The sequence below is a fragment of the Bos indicus genome, chromosome 16 (assembly GCF_029378745.1).
Source record: "Bos indicus isolate NIAB-ARS_2022 breed Sahiwal x Tharparkar chromosome 16, NIAB-ARS_B.indTharparkar_mat_pri_1.0, whole genome shotgun sequence".
Classification (NCBI taxonomy): Eukaryota; Metazoa; Chordata; class Mammalia; order Artiodactyla; family Bovidae; genus Bos; species Bos indicus.
Genome location: NC_091775.1, coordinates 42,277,337 through 42,294,458, shown reverse-complemented (window position 1 = coordinate 42,294,458; position 17,122 = coordinate 42,277,337). Strand labels below are relative to the sequence as shown.

General features: G+C 43.4%; 1 protein-coding gene across 8 annotated transcripts in view; it reads left to right on the top strand.

Annotated features, from left to right (window-relative positions):
* The window catches only part of VPS13D (vacuolar protein sorting 13 homolog D), a 273,597-nt gene that overhangs the window by 25,689 nt on the left and 230,786 nt on the right, over window positions 1-17,122 (top strand). For 7 of the 8 annotated variants that reach the window (XM_070768193.1, XM_070768192.1, XM_070768191.1 and 4 more), the window contains exons 10-19: window positions 704-872; window positions 3,013-3,114; window positions 3,251-3,452; window positions 4,489-4,668; window positions 5,879-6,009; window positions 6,842-6,917; window positions 7,356-7,526; window positions 8,960-9,090; window positions 12,565-12,697; window positions 14,232-16,445. In XM_070768193.1, the coding sequence (XP_070624294.1) occupies window positions 704-872; window positions 3,013-3,114; window positions 3,251-3,452; window positions 4,489-4,668; window positions 5,879-6,009; window positions 6,842-6,917; window positions 7,356-7,526; window positions 8,960-9,090; window positions 12,565-12,697; window positions 14,232-16,445 (3,509 nt within the window). Of the gene's footprint in view, window positions 1-703; window positions 873-3,012; window positions 3,115-3,250; window positions 3,453-4,488; window positions 4,669-5,878; window positions 6,010-6,841; window positions 6,918-7,355; window positions 7,527-8,959; window positions 9,091-12,564; window positions 12,698-14,231; window positions 16,446-17,122 lie in introns of those variants that run through there. The other variant, XM_070768195.1, reaches the window with a different exon arrangement.

Genomic DNA, 17,122 nt, shown 5'->3' with positions numbered 1-17,122 from the left:
GGGGTCGCAAAGAGTGAGATACAACTTAGCAACTGAACAACAGCAACAACAACTCAGTCTCATGTATCAAGGAGACTAGCCTTGCTCTGGTGGGATCTGACTGTCTGGTAAATATTTTGTAGCACTCTTGAACCAACTCCCTTGTATCTTTTCTCCTAACCAGTTTGGTCAGCATTTATGTGATACACTTGATGACATGTATAACGTAAATGTCCAAAGCATCACAGAGTCAGACATGACGGAAGTGACTTACCAAGCACATAGGATGAATAAATGTTTTCATGTAGATGTGCTCAACTTGACCAGTCAATATAGTAAACCTTTTTTAAAGACCTATGTATTTCCAGTCTTTCCTGAAGTCTTCCATTTAAAATCTTTAACAGTCAAATCCTTGCTGATTATCTTACAGTGGTGTTTACTGTAAAGCCATCACTTGATTATCTGTCAGTGGGAGAGGCTGATGTCATGGGTCATTCAGACCAATTGAGTAATGTACTATTATCAGTGTATCTATCGAGGATGCAGTGGATTAGCTTTTCCCACAGGTTGAAGTTAGTCTAATATTATTTGAATTTGAGGCATAAAGTGATGGCCGACAAGAGAAGAGATGTCCAGAATAGGAGTAGTGTGCTGTGGATCGCCCTGGGTCGATAGCATTTTCATCTTTTGCTGTAAGTAACTAGATGGCTATGAAATGTTTCAGCTGCCGAGAGTGGTGGTATTTCGCTTTGAATGCCAACTTGCACGAGATCCGGGAGCAGAGAAAGCGCTGCACATGGGGCTTCCTGTTGGGCCGGGCCCGTGATGCCGTGTCTTATACTGACAAGTACTTCACCACGTTGAGAGGAGGATTGCTATCTGCAGACGACAAGGTAAGGGGCGTTGTCTCGTGTTTCTCGTCTCCACTCAGAGGTTAAGAATGTCTCTTCAAGACTGAAAAAAATGGAATCTGTGAAGAAATAAAAGTCTTTGTTCGGGATCATAGTTTTTTAGGATAAAGTTGGCCTTACTAGGGTGAGAGCTTCTTGGAAGGCCAGGTTTTGCCTCTCTGCAGGAAGCTTTCTCCACCTTCTGTTGCTAGAGGGGAGCTGGCCCATGGGCTGGGAGGAAGGAAAAGGGGCCGTGGTCCCTCCAGGTCCCCTGGCTCTCTGTGCAGGGCCCAGAGAGACTTTGCATCTAGTCACTTGTGTCGAACACCTGATCCTAACTCTTTTCCTCACATTTTCCCTAATCCCGACTGACTTGATGGACCCTGGAGTTTTGGGGGTAGAGCCTAGGCCGAGGGTGTGCAGTGAGGGGAAGGCCAGCTCCAGTTTCAGTTACCTGCAGGACCAGAGACCCTTGGAGCTGGCAGTCCTAGGGTCCTGGCCTGGAGCTTCCTCTAGTTCCAGTCTGTCTCCTCGGGGAGGGCAGTGGGGAGTGTTTTCCTCCTTGATTCGTTTCGGTTTTGTGAGCGTCAGTTTTTGTAATAGCAATTTAGACTAATTTCGGCCTGGGGCTTGTCTCATTTTACTCTCTCTAGTAAACACTTCTAAGCGTCCCTTTAGCACCTGTCTTAGCTTGGGCTGCTATAACAACATTCCACAGGCTGGGGCGCTTTACACGGTGGATGTTTACTTCTCACAGTTCTGGAGGCTGAAATTCCATGATCCAGGTGCCGGCAGATTCGGTTCTTGGGGAAGACCATCTTCCTGGTTTATGGGCAGCCGCCTTCTCCCTGTCTGCTCACGTGGCCTTTCCTGGGCAGAGAGAAAGCTGTTTGTCTTCCACTTCCTACAGGGGAACTAGTCCCATAATGATGGTCCTGTCCTCATCACCTCATCTAAACCTGTTCACCTCCCATGGGCTCCACCTTCAGATCCTGTCACGTTGAGGGTCAAGGTCTCAGCATGCACATATCGGGGGGACACATCGTGAGAGCACCCCATTGTGAACCAGTGGCAGTGCTGCATCCTTGGGTGTTCTCACCTGTCTTGCTGGCACCCTGAGGTATGACCACTCTGCTAGTGCTTCTTTCATGAGTGTAGGCATGGTTACTGACATAGAAGCCTTAATAAAAGGATGGAATAAACCAGACCTTTTGTTTTGGATAGTTTTCTTAAAGGCATAGGGAAAGATACGGAACAAGGGAAAAATCTAAATTACAGCTGAGGTGAGCAAGTAAACATGTATAATCTCCTTTTCCTTAATGGCAGAGTGTAAGGCTTCCCTGGTGGCTCAGATGGTAAAGAATCCACGTGCAGTACAGAAGACCCAGGTTCCATCCCTAGGTCGGGACGATCCCCTGGAGAAGGGAATGACAGCCCTCTCCAGTCAGTATTCTTGCCAGGAGAATCCCATATACAGAGGGGCCTGGTGGGGCTATAGTCCATAGGGACGCAGAGTCCGACACCACTGAGCGACTAACAACTTTCAAGAAGCAGCTTAAGAGCTGACTCCGCTTTCTTCCACATCTTTGTATGTCGCTGGCCACTGTTGTTCTTTCCTAACTAGCATGAAACGAATGAAAATGACCACTTCCTTGCTAATGTCCCACATGAAACATAAAGAAGCTGGAGGCCTGCACACTTACTCTGTAAACTAGGTCCTCAGTTTCCTCCTCTGACTCGGGAAGATTAACAACCAGCCACCGGCTTGAATCAGTTGAGGTAATGCATGTGAAAGCATTTTGTAAACTGCCTTTGCTGAGCAAAGATGGGCTAGTCCAGCAACACTTGTCCTGCAACACTTGTCCTTCATGTACCTGTTAACAACTCAATACCACTCTGCTCTCTCTGCACTTCCTGTTAGTCTCAGGGTACAGGTAGGATCTACCGGGGTTATACGGAAAAGCTGTTTGAACCAGAAGCTTAGCAGTTATGGAACTCACTGTTTATCTTCATGGTTTCTGGGTCTTGGAAACATTGGAAACATTGGGGGCCAGGTGGGTTCCTTTAGTACTGGACGGGTTCGTGATGATGTCCACTTTCTCTACAGCCCTGACACCTGTTTTGTCTGTCTTCACCCGAACAGGAGGAAATGTATCGGATTGAAGAGGAGCAGAGCTTTGAGGAACTGAAGATTTTGCGTGAACTGGTGCATGAACGGTTTCACAAGCAGGAAGAACTGGCAGAGGTAGGAGATCCTCCGAGAGAACCTGTGTTCACACCCAGCATGCTGAGTGCTTCTGGGGGCACAGAGAATGAGGAGTGGCACCTCATGCCCTGTCTCTGTCTTTGGTCCTCACGTGTGCTCATTTTGATTGACACAGAGCCTACGGGAGCCTCAGCTGGATCCTCTGGGAGACTCTCCTGGAGACCCAGGCCCCGGGGGAGGCAGCGGGATGCTGCAGTACCTTCAGTCCTGGTTTCCCGGCTGGGGTGGCTGGTACGGGCAGCAGAGCCCTGAAGGGAAGCCAGTGGAGGGCCTGATGGCAGAGCCACAGGAGCAGTGGACTCCCGAGGAGATCCTGGGTAAGGCGGCAGCTGGCTTTCATGTGCCCTTCTTGATTACAGTGAAGGGAGACACTTGGTTCACGGTTCACCTATTATTTGTGAAACTGGCCCATGGTATATTTCAAATTAAAAAAAAAAAAAGGTAGACATTTGTAACAGTTTGTCTCATGTTTATAGAGGCAGAGAGAGGTTTTTTAAAAAAATAATTTTCTTTATTTATATTTGGCTGTGCTGAACCTTTGTTGCTGTGTGGGCTGTTCTCTAGTTTCAGCTCGTGGGCTTCAGTAGTTGTGGCACATGGGCTCGGTAGTTCCGGTTCCTGGGCTCTAGAGCACAGGCTCAATACTTGTGGCCCATGGGCTTAGTTGCTCTGCAGCATGTGGGATCTTCCTGGACCAGGGATCAAACCTGTGTCTCTTGCATTGGCAGGCAGATTCTTTACCACTGGACCTCCAGCGAAGCCTGAGAGTAGGTTTTAAGAGATATTTCATTTACAACTCCATTACTGAATTTGAATATTTACATGGTTTCAAACAGATCTGAGTGGCAGTGACTGTAAGAGAATTAAGTCTGAGCCAGTTCAAAAGTTTGAAACCCTGAGGACTTGAATACCAGTCCAGAATCACCCTTTAGACTCAGGCTGTCCTGTGTGGTAGCCACAGTCACAAATGGCTATTTAAATTTATTCAGATAAAATCAAAAATTCACTTCCTCAGTTGACTAGCCACATGAGCCACAGTGCTCAGAGCCTCCTGTGGTTAGTGGCCACCATGTGGACAGTGCAGTGTATAGAGCATTGCACTGTGTTGGGCAGTGCTGCCTTATACTGTGGTTTATCATGAATTTGACATTGCCCCTCGTTTGACAGTAAGTTGATCAGAGCCCTTGTAAAGGCAGTTAGAGTCATTTCATGTTGGTGAATAAAAGTCACCCATGACTTTGGAGTTCTTTCCTAAAGGGCAGATAATAGTTATATCATATCATTGAGACTGCCATCAGTGCTTTTTAAACTTTCCCACGTGTTTTCTTAAAGCCTCTTCTTCCTCATGTTCAGGCTCCGAGGAGTTTTTTGACCCTACTGCGGACGCCTCTTGTATGAACACATACACAAAGCGAGACCATGTCTTTGCGAAACTGAACTTGCAGCTGCAGCGAGGGACTGTGACTCTGCTGCACCAGGAGCAGGGGGCTCCCCAGATGAACCAGAGTGCTTTCATGCAGCTTGAGTTTTCAGGTGCTGCCCCCAAAATGCTTCCTGATGCTCTCTATCTCCCCAGACACCAGTGTCCACTTGAGTCTTGGTATTTGTGGTAGTTCTGTTGTAGAAAGTTGCCATGAGTACTGAGTCATGGCCCCTAGTGGAAACACAAGGTTAGGTGTCTGTAAGCATTTGGTGATCACATTCATCAGTAGATAAATACATTGTTCTCTGTGTCTGTGTGTTTAATGACACCTTATTTAATACATGTTGTTAATTCATTAATGGATCTCATGGCCAGCGTCACTGAAACTGTAACTGATGTCTGAGTGAAGGTTATCTACTACATGTATTTCCTCTGTAAAACACAGCGCTCCTGCACTGTGCTTGGGGGCCCTTTTAAACAGCGAAATCCCCAAAAAACAGCACAAAAATGCCAAAAGCTGGCACTAATTAGATCATGATAAGGGCACTGCTATGAGCTGAAACAAGAAGGCAGATTGTTGCCTTGTTCAACTTCAACTAGAAATACGCACTTCAGGTGACTTGAATGCTCTGCACATGTCTGCAGAGCACTGTGAATGTATTATTTTTGGGGTTACAGTAAATTTTAGTGAGTAGGTGAATTTGCAAATATGGAATCTGCAAATAATGAAAAATTTTTGACTTCTTTTTGTGAATTTGAATTGAAGGTATATAAATAAATGCCCAGATGTTAGTTATGTCTTCTCACAAATAGATTTATTGTAGTTCATAAAACAGCCACTTATCTGAGGTCTGGCGGTAGTTTAAAGGCAAGTGACCAAAAAAAAAAAGCCAGTTTTTGACTGGCTTTGACTTTGTAATCTTGAGAGCTGAGAAGTCATAAACTTAGTGTGAACTAGCAGATTGCTTGAACTGAATTGTGAAGTGCTCTGTTTAAAATTCATTGTGTTAGAAAGCTTCTGATATTCCTCACAAATTTACATCAGTGGACAGGAAAGCCTGACATGCTGCAGTCTATGGGGTTGCAAAGAGTCAGACATGACTGAGCGACTGAACTGAACGGAAGTAGACATATAGATATGTAGATAGGGTTATTTTGTTCCAGTTCGAAGGAGAAATAGTTCATGATATCTGATAGTTCACTCTAAAATCTAATATTTTTATATTAGATTTTATAATATTTTTATAAAGTATCTAATACTTTGAAAATACTTAAGGCTATGGTGGCATAGTATCAGCTCTTAACATTTATCTTCTGTAGGTGTAAAACTTCTAGCAGAATCCCTTCCTCGAAGAAACTCCTCCTTGCTCTTAGTCCGGTTGGGTGGACTCTTTCTTCGAGACCTGGCTACGGAAGGAACCATGTTTCCTCTTCTGGTCTTCCCTAATCCAGTACGTATAGCTGTATGATTTCGTTCAGGGTGTTGGTGAATTGCCATCAGTTTTAGGCAAGCAATTAGTAATATTAACTTGATTTGTTCCGATATTTGATCATTTTGAGAGAGACACGCTGATCAGACTATAACTAGAGTTAGATAAGTTTTTTGATTTTGTTACCATGTGTTGGTGGGATTTATGGCAGTGGCTTCCCCCCACCTGGTGTTGTAGCCACCTTAGAATAGTTGCCTGGATTTGGAAGAAAATGCTATCAGCACGACTATTTCCTGCATTTCAGGTTCAGTGTTTGAATTTCCTCTGTATCTTGACAGTGATTTTCATGCATTCTGATCCTTAGTCACTGATAGGACTTCTCATCTCTCTAGAGTTACAGAAGAACCACTTCAAGTTTTCTCTATATGTGTACTTTTTTATATATAATATTCTTCTTAGACGAGAAGATCTTTGATCTTACTGAGTTGGCAAGGATATGATCAGAAGAGTTGAATCTTTAGCTCCTTATTATGCTTCCCATAACTTTTTGGCTTAGGGGGTTGGTGATAGGGTGGGAGGGCAGAATGAAAGTGTGAAAAGCTGTGCATGTCCAGTCCTCGTTGAGCAGTAGTTCATGTAGTGCGGAGTGCAGAGCAGCACCTGCCTGTACAGGCTGGGGAAGGCACAGACTGGAGGGCTCGGCCTCCAGGTCTGCATCCCCTGATGTCACGTGAGTTTTGATTCGACTGTGCTAAGTGAGAGTGACGCCAAAGGGTAAGATGAGAGAGAATGTGTGCACGGTGAATTGGCCCCTCTCACCCTGACCTTTATGTGTTTTGTGTGTGTTCATCAGCAAAAGGAAGTTGGCAGAGTCTCCCAGTCTTTTGGACTCCAAACAACGTCTGCAGACAGAAGCCATCATTATCCTGGTAAACTGTCATGTGTTCTTAAATTCAACCTTAAAAATGCAATGATTACAGATCAGTAGTCTTGGTCAGAGGTCAAAGAGGGAGTGAGTCCTGTTTTGTGCCCATGGGTTTGCTGTGTGGATCCTTATCTGACCTGGAGATGCCCCTGTGCTCTCCCTTGACTCGTGAGTGACTGGAGCAACTCACAGGGCCTCCAGGTCTGGGGTTCCATGATGGGAGTGAATACAGCAACTTGGTCTTGAGGAGTCCTGTTGATACCTAGAGGCAGTCCTTATTGGGCTCTCTATTTTATAAAGTTTTTGAAAATGAGACTTAATTGGAAAATAATCGAGGAAATATCTTTTTTCCTCCCAGAATTCTTTGCCAGTTATAAAGAATAAGGTGATTGTTTTGCTGTGTTCTATTTATTTTTTTCCCCCTCTGGTTCTTTTCCTCTAGCTGCAGACCCAGATGACCCGGTTTTTGAGATGCTGTACGAGAGAAATCCAGTGCACAGCCATTTTGAGAGGCGGCTGAATGTCAGCACGAGGCCCTTGAACATCATATATAATCCCCAGGCTATTAAAAAAGTGGCAGACTTTTTCTACAAGGGAAAGGTTCATACCTCAGGTTAACTTTTTTGTTTGATTATGTTACTTTCTAATGACCTCTTTGTTGTCGCTTCTGGGACAAGGGTTATTATACATTCCGGTGACCTGGTAGTGCTAGAAAAGGCCTGACAGTAAGTGGAAGGGTTGTCCTTCGATACTGAATCAAAGTGAATATCCTTGGAAAGTTGCTCTTCCAAGGGGAATCAATGACTTTATATTTTTTCTTTCTTTGCCTTCATTTAGCATGCATTTAAAATACTTTCCAACTATTACGACAGTGGTTTCCTTGGCTACCCAGGATATTTTAGGCCAGAGAATTTAGGAGGAATGTTCAAGAATTTTCTGCTAGATGAGAGTGGTCTGTTTTACTTGTTTGGTGCAGCGATATATACTGCAGAGGTTGTCATTGGACTCTTCTGTGCACTGGTATACATATGTCTGCCTTTGTCTCCCAAAAAGATTTGAGACAGTGTATGCAAAAAAAGCAATTCTGTTGATAGAGAAATCGATAAAACAATAGTGCTTTCCTAAATATATCCGTCACTCCTCTTTCATAAGGGTTGTTTTAGTTTTTGATCCAGTTTTTGAGTCTTTTCATGCCTGGAAAATCCCATGGTTGGAGGAGCCTGGTAGGCTGCAGTCCATGGGGTCGCTAAGAGTCGGACACGACTAAGCGACTTCCCTTTCACTTTTCATTTTCATGCATTGGAGAAGGAAATGGCAACCCACTCCAGTGTTCTTGCTTGGAGGATCCCAGGGATGGGGGAGCCTGGTGGCTGCCGTCTGTGGGATCACACAGAGTTGGACACGACTGAAGTGACTTAGCAGCAGCAGCAGCAGCAGCATGTACATGAATGTGTGTGCATGCTTAGTTGCTCTTTGCGACCCCACAGACTGCAGCCCACCAGGCTCCTCTGTCCGTGGAATTTTCCAAGCAAGGATACTGGAGTGGGTTGCCATTTCTTCCTCTAGGGGATCTCCTCCACCCTGGGATTGAACCCATGTCTCCTTCATAGGCAGGTGGGTTCTTTACTACTGAACCCTCTGGGAAACCCCTTTCATGTAGACAGTGACCATAAATGTCTTAGCTTCATTGCTCTGACACTGATGGAATGTAGAAGGCAAATCCTCCTAAATTCCAGTTTCCCTTTCAGTAATAATCATGCTTTTAAGGATTTTGAAATATAATACTTTAGAATCTTTCAGAAAATGATTCTAGAAATTCTGATAACTTAGATACCCACCTCTTATGTACTACCTTTCTCTGCATGGCTGTCCTTCACTGTCTTTGCCACTTTCCTGTGACCCCAGCTCAGGCTGGAGTAAGGAACTCCTGTTGTACAGACTGTTTTTTAGCTTTGGTGGAAATTCCTGGTGAGAGTAGATGTTGCAGCGCTTTCTTTCACCCAACCATAAGAACATTCTGACTCTTGGATATTTCCAATCTGGCAGGTTTTGGTTATCAATCTGAACTTGAGTTGAGAGTGGCTGAAGCTGCGCGAAGACAGTACAACAGACTGAAGATGCAGACCAAGGCAGAAATCCGACAGACTCTTGACCGATTGCTAGTGGGTGATTTCATTGTAAGTGGACATAACGAATGCTCCTTTTGGGGGTGGGGGTGGGAAGAGGAAGGCATTCTTTTTGGGAAGTTCTTTATCTATAGTAGAGAGTCATGCTTGTATCAATTACACTAATAAGTAAACAGAATCTATGAAATACTTATCAGCTAGCAAAAAGTAAAATCCCTCGTCTTTTACAGTCAGGGTGTAATAAATAAAAACAAATGACTGAGACTAGATTATTTATTATTTCTTCCTTGTTTCTGTCTTAGAACATTCTCAAGACTTGTCTTTGTTCCATTTTCTAGACCTGACATTTTGTAAATATTTCAATTAAGAACACCCCCTTTTACTTACTGTTATCAGAAGAAAAACTATTGGAATGATGCCCCAGTAACTTTTTGTTTTAAAGATTTGTTTGTTTATTTTTTTGGCTGTGGTGGGTCTTTGTTGCTGCATGTGGGTTTTTCCGGTTGAGGCGAGCAGGGTCTACTCTTTGTTGTGGTGCACGGGCTTCTCAGTGCAGTGGTTTCTCTTGTTGTGGAGCATGGGTTCTAGGTGTGTGGGCTCAGGAGCTGTGGCTCGTGGGCTTAGTTGCTCCGCTGCATGTGGGATCTTCCCGGACCAGGAATTGAACCAGTGTCCCTTGAATTGCAAGGAGGATTCTTAACCACCGGTTCACCAGGGAAGCCCGATACCTCCATTTTGATTCCTGGGAGTGATGATCACTTTGTGATGCCGAATGCCCAGCTGACATGAGGACGCTTGTGCACAGGAAGAGCCAAGAAACATCTCAACAGTCCAGCTAAACTGAGTTTCTGACCCTGTCCTGGGGATGTGCTGCTCAGATGCAGCAGTAGGTGTACCACTCAGAGGGTAGCTTGTAGTTGGTGCAGAGCCAGCTGGGAGTGTAAGGGATGGCAGAAATGTTCAGGGGCAACACTTAGGGGTTTGTAGTATGGGATGCAGAATTTGTTTTGTTTTTTGTTTTTGCATGTGTTTCAATACAAATAACAGCATTTAGTACTTCTGATTATCTTAGACCAAGAGGTTTCTCTTTCATGGCATTTATATAAATTATCTTTTACTACTACATATAATTTACCAAATGTTACTATTACTACATGTAGTTATATAAATTATATTTATATAGTATATATAAAATGTATAAATTATATATTTACAATACTAGGATATGGAAGCAACCTAGATGTCCATTGACAGATAAATGGATAAATAAGTTGTGGTACATACACACAATGGAATATTACTCAGCTATGGAAAGAAATGCATTTGAGTAGTCAGTTCTAATGAGGTAGATGAACCTAGAGCCTATTATACAGAGTGAAGTAAGTCAGAAAGAGAAAGATAAATACCATATATTAAGGCATATAAAGGCAAAGGAACCAGAGATCAATTGCCAACATCTGCTGGATCATCAAGAAAGCAAGAGAGTTCCAGAAAAACATCTATTTCTGCTTTATTGACTATGCCAAGGCCTTTGACTGTGTGGATCACAATAAACTGTGGAAAATTCTGAAAGAGATGGGAATACCAGACCACCTAACCTGCCTCTTGAGAAACCTATATGCAGGTCAGGAAGCAACAGTTAGAACTGGACATGGAACAATAGACTGGTTCCAAATAGGAAAAGCAGTATGTCAAGGTTGTGTATTGTCACCCTGCTTATTTAACTTCTCTGCAGAGTACATCATGAGAAACGCTGGTCTGGAAGAAACACAAGCTAGAATCAAGATTGCCGGGAGAAATCTCAATAACCTCAGATATGCAGATGACACCACCCTTATGGCAGAAAGTGAAGAGGAACTCAAAAGCTTCTTGATGAAAGTGAAAGAGGAGAGTGGAAAAGTTGGCTTAAAGCTCAACATTCAGAAAACGAAGATCATGGCATCTGGTCCCATCACTTCATGGGAAATAGATGTGCAAACAGTGTCAGACTTTATTTTCTGGGCTCCAAAATCACTGCAGATGGTGACTGCAGCCATGAAATTAAAAGATGCTTCCTCCTTGGAAGGAAAGTTATGACCAACCTAGATAGCATATTCAAAAGCAGAGACATTACTTTGCCAACAAAGGTCCGTCTAGTCAAGGCTATGGTTTTTCCAGTGGTCATGTATGGATGTGAGAGTTGGACTGTGAAGAAAGCTGAGCGCTGAAGAATTGATGCTTTTAAACTGTGGTGTTGGAGAAGACTCTTGAGAGTCCCTTGGACTGCAAGGAGATCCAACCAATCCATCCTAAAGGAGATCAGTCCTTGGGTGTTCATTGGAAGGACTGATGCTGAAGCTGAAACTCCAATACTTTGGCCACCTCATGCGAAGAGTTGACTCATTGGAAAAGACTCTGATGCTGGGAGAGACTGGGGGCAGGAGGGGAAGGGGACGACAGAGGATGAGATGGCTGGATGGCATCACCAACTCAATGGACATGAGTTTGGGTAAACTCTGGGAGTTGGTGATGGACAGGGAGGCCTGGCATGCTGCGATTCATGGGGTGGCAAAAGTTGGACACAACTGAGGGACTGAACTGAATGGAACTGATGGCATCTGGAAAGATGGTACAGACAGTTCTACATGCAGGGCAGCAAAAGAGACACAGACATAAAGAACAGACTCTTGGACTCAGTTGGAGACGGTGAGGTAGGATGATTTGAGAGAATAGTGTTGAAACATACACATTACCATATGTAAAATAGATAACCAGTGTAAGTTTGATGTATGACTCAGGGCACCCAAAGCTGTTGCTCTCTGACAACCTGGAGGGATGGAGTAAGGAGGGCAGTGGGAGGGGAGTTCATGATGGAGGGGACACATATATACTTATGGCTGATTCACATTGATGTATGGCAAAAACCATCACAGTATTGTAATTGTCCTCCAATTTAAATAAATTGAAACAATATATAAATTGTTAATTTTTTACTGTATATAATCCTCTTTGATAGCATTTATATAAATTAGCTAATTTATATAACAAATTCATGGGAAGAGCCATTAACAAATTAATGAATTGTCCCTTTTTTATATTTAAAATGTCAAAGCTTATGTTTTTCAGTAAGATATTTTGGCCTGAAAGTTCGTGCTTAGCAATGTCCATGAATAAATAAAAATATTTAGATTTCTCATTTATTTGAATTCCATAATTTCTACAATACTTTTAAAGTATTAAGTCTTTAGAAATAAGACCTTTCTTAAACCATCGATCATCAGAATCAAATAGCAAGCAATGCCCAAACCAGTAATTTGCACATTTTTCTTGCCCACTTCAGCCGTTTTCCTGTGGTAATGTCTCATATCCTTAAGCATTTGGATCCACTTTTATTTTAAATGTTTTGCTTTAATACCATAGACCATTAGGTCATCCTGTGATCCTAGTGTGACCTTCAGGGAGGCTTGAGCTCCAGCTGATAAAAGTGCCCACTCTTAGCTGTTGTAGTTCAAGGCTATTTAATTGTGGTTGATTCTATTTTTATAGGAGGAGAGTAAACGGTGGACTGTGAGACTGGACATTTCTGCCCCTCAAGTGATATTTCCTGATGACTTTAAGTTCAAGAATCCCGTGTTGGTTGTTGTGGATCTAGGAAGAATGCTGTTGACCAACACCCAAGGTACAGTGTGAATGTGAAGTAATAAAGGCATATCTTGGCAGATTGATCTCTCTCTCTCATTGAACCAAGTAAAGCTTAAATAGAGGTTTATTTAACGTTTCTAGGCTCCAAAGTTAACTTGTTACTTTTTTATATAGTAGTTTTATTGAGATCCATTTGAAAATGTACAATTCAGTTGTTTTTGGTATATTCATAAAATGGTACAGCTGTCACTGTTATCTAATTCTAGAACATTTTCTTTGTCCCAAGAAGACATTCTAGACCCATATTCTCTATTACCACCTCTCCTAGCCTTTGCTAACCACTGATCTTTCTATCTCTGTTTATTTGCCTGTTCTGAACAGTTCATGTAAATAGAATCATGTAATATGAGACCTTTTATGTATGACTTCTTTCACTTAGTGTTTTCAAGGTTTATCCATTTTGTGAAAGAAGGGAAAGTGAAAGTGTTAGTCACTTAGTTGTGTCTGACTCTTTTTGACCCCTTGGACTGTAGCCCGCCAGGCTCCTCTGTCTTTGGAATTCTCCAGGCAAGAATACTGGAATGGATAGCCATTCTGTTCTCCAAGGGATCTTCCCAACCCAAGGGACTGAGCCCTGGTCTCCTGCATTGTAGGTAGATTCTTTATCATCTGAGCCACCAGGGAAGCCCTGTAGCATGTTATCAATACTTCATTTCTGTTTACAGCTAAATGATGTTCCCTTGTATTGATATACTACATTTTATAATATTTATCCACTCATCAGTTGGTGGACATTTGGTTGTTTCTACTCTTTGGCTGGTATGAGCTTGGCCCTAAGGGGATGTGTAAAGGGAATTACATCCGAAGAAAAGGATCACACAACCTCAGAAAGTACCTACTTGGATTTATAAAACACTAACATGGGACAGAGACACAGGTGACCAAACCCAGGGACGTGTTTTTGTAGTTGTCGCGACACTGCTCAGGTGCCGAAGAGAGGGGTTGAGTGAATTTGGGGCTGGAAACTTGACATATTAAGCAATTACTGCTCGCCAAGTGCTGATCTAAAACTCGGGTATTGTGTTGAGGAGGCAGAGGAAACCTCTGTTCTTTTGGAAACTTCTGGTTGGGGGGACAAAACAAACACATAGATGAATACAGGAAAAAGTAAACAAATAAGGAGGGTTGGTGATGGCAGCTCATGCAGCGCAGCTCAGATGTTGGGGGGCGGGGGGACAGTGTCCAGAGGGCATTGTTCGTTTCTGCACCCTGACGTGTGTTCCTGTGTTAGCAGGTCTCCATCTTTCCTCATGTTCCATGAACTTTTACTCTTTGTGTTTTGATTTCCAAATCAGTAGATAAGTTCACTCTGAATACATGGGAAATACAGAATACTATGCTAAGAGTTTTCATCCGTTTATTTTTTAAATCAGGGCTCTTGATTCGTTCGTGTTGTCGTTCAGCCTCTTAAGTTGTGTCCGACTCTTCTCTACTTTTCTTAATTATTACAGTAAATGGGGGAGGAAGGCAAGAGCCGACATGTACTTTAAATCTTCTGTTTTCATCTGCAGATGACTCCAAGAGGAAGAGTGGGGACGGGTCAGCATTGGAAGAGAATCAGTTCAGTGATGATGAATATAAGACCCCTCTTGCCACACCTCCCAATACCCCACCTCCTGAGACTAGCAGCAGTAATGGGGAGAAAACACCTCCATTTTCTGGAGTCAAGTTCAGTGAAGAGCAGCTTCAAGCACATCTCATGAGCACGAAGATGTACGAGAGGTACTCGCTGTCCTTTCTCGACCTGCAGATCATGGTTGGACGCGTGAAGGACAACTGGAAGCATGTCCAGGATATTGACGTGGGACCGACCCACGTGGTCGAGAAATTCAACGTTCACCTCCAGTTAGAACGTCGATTGATTTATACATCAGATCCCAAGTACCCTGGAGCCGTCCTCTCAGGCAACCTACCAGACCTGAAGATCCACATCAATGAAGATAAAATATCTGCTCTGAAGAATTGTTTTGCTCTCCTGACCACCCCAGAAATGAAGACTTTTGACTCTCAGATGAAGGAGAAGATTTTTCCCCAAGGGGGACAGCGGGGAAGTTTGCAAGACTCCGTGATGAACTTGACCCAGAGCATTGTGATGTTGGAGCAGCATACTCGGGAGGTCTTGGTGGAGTCACAGCTCCTCCTGGCGGAGTTTAAGGTGAATTGCATGCAGCTTGGTGTTGAGAGCAACGGCCGGTACATCTCTGTGCTCAAGGTGTTTGGCACCAATGCTCACTTTGTGAAGAGGCCTTATGATGCTGAGGTCTCCCTCACCGTTCATGGTTTGCTCCTGGTGGACACCATGCAGACGTATGGCGCTGATTTTGACCTTTTGATGGCCTCCCACAAGAACTTGAGCTTTGATATCCCGACAGGAAGCCTCCGGGACAGCAGGGCCCAATCTCCCGTCTCTGGGTCCAACGTGGCCCACTTCACGAGTGCTGCCACACGGAACAACCAGTCAGCCACTAGTATTTCTCTGGACAGAGTTCTCACCAAAGAACAAGAGTCCCTCATAAAACTGGAATATCAGTTTGTGAGTTCAGAGTGCCCGTCCATGAATTTGGATAGCACCCTTCAGGTGATTTCATTGCAGGTGAATAATTTGGATATCATCCTAAATCCAGAGACAATTGTGGAGCTGATTGGTTTTCTTCAAAAATCTTTTCCCAAGGAAAAAGATGAGTTGAGTCCTCAACCTTTAATGACTGATTTTGAAAGAAGCTTTAGGGAACAGGGAACTTACCAATCTACATATGAACAAAACACGGAGGTTGCAGTGGAAATCCACAGACTTAACCTGCTGCTCCTTCGGACGGTGGGAATGGCAAATGGAGAGAAGTATGGCAGAAAGATTGCAACAGCGAGTATAGGTGGCACCAAAGTTAATGTCTCCATGGGCAACACATTTGACATGAATGGTTCTCTCGGCTGTTTGCAGCTTATGGATTTGACACAAGAGAATGTTAAGAACCAATATGTTGTCAGCATTGGAAATTCCGTAGGCTATGAAAATATCATCAGTGATATTGGCTTCTATGAATCTGTATTTGTCAGAATGGAAGACGCAGCCCTCACTGATGCTCTGAGTTTCACCTTTGTTGAGAAATCTAAACAGGAATGTTTTCTCAACCTCAAGATGGCCTCCTTGCATTACAACCACTCCGCTAAATTCTTGAAGGAGCTGACGTTGTCCATGGATGAGCTGGAAGAAAATTTTCGAAGTATGCTGAAAAGCGCAGCCACCAAAGTCACCACGGTCCTAGCCACTAAGACAGCTGAGTACAGTGAGATGGTATCACTCTTTGAAACTCCCAGGAAGGCCCGGGACTCCTTTTTCTTAGAAGAAAATGAACCATATGGGTTTGGCCTAGGTGCGTCTCATTCTGACACCGTAAAGCTCATCTTGAACATAAACATTGAATCGCCAGTGGTTTCCATCCCTCGGAAGCCTGGGAGTCCCGAGTTGTTGGTAGGACACTTGGGACAGATCTTCATCCAGAATTTTGTGGCAGGAGATGATGAATCCAGAAGTGACCGTCTGCAAGTAGAAATCAAAGACATTAAATTATATTCTTTGAACTGCACCCAGTTGACAGGCAGAGAGGGCCCCGGGCCGGAAATGAGCCGGGCGTTCTGCCCTCTGTCTGGGTCTGCCAATGCCAATAGTCAGGAAGAAGCTCACTTCACCCGACATGATTTCTTTGAATCTTTGCATAGAGGTCAAGGTGAGGCATGGGTATCTTTTTTCTCATTTTGTTTAGATTCCAGAGCCAGCTATGAAGGTAGTACCTGGCTTAAACTAACAACAAAAACCTTTCTTTTAGAATTACCCTGAGTGAATATTTAAGAAGTTAAAATAGAATTTTAAGAGAATGCTTTCATATTACGTTTGAATGTTTGCACCTTTTCCCACTGAATGCCATTTTTGGCAAAATAAGGATTTTTTAAGTGGCCCCCTTGGGTGAGTGTTCATTCACTGGGATTCAGTGGGTGGATTCTGTTAGAGTATTATGTAATTTAGTCAGATGCATCTGACTTTTTCATTCCTAAGCTGTAGATCTTTCCTAGTTAAATATTGTAGTCTAAGATAGCTGGAGGGATTGACAGAAATAGAATGTGCAATTTAGTCTGTGGATGTTATGGTCTCTGTTGGCTATCCTGCCATCTTCTGTAATGGTTTGGTGCAGGGTTCTAGGAATAAAGTGCTTGTGTTTATGTATTCTCAATCTGATCTGCTAAAACCAAGCAGTTCAATCTGTTAGTCTTGGCATCTATAGAAATCAGCTAAGCTATATTGATTGGTGAAGATATTAATGCCTTTGAGAACTCCTATGGTTCTCAGATGTTAACACACTGATTCCTTTTTACATAGTTACCGAAAGATTGCTTTCTCTGCTTGGGT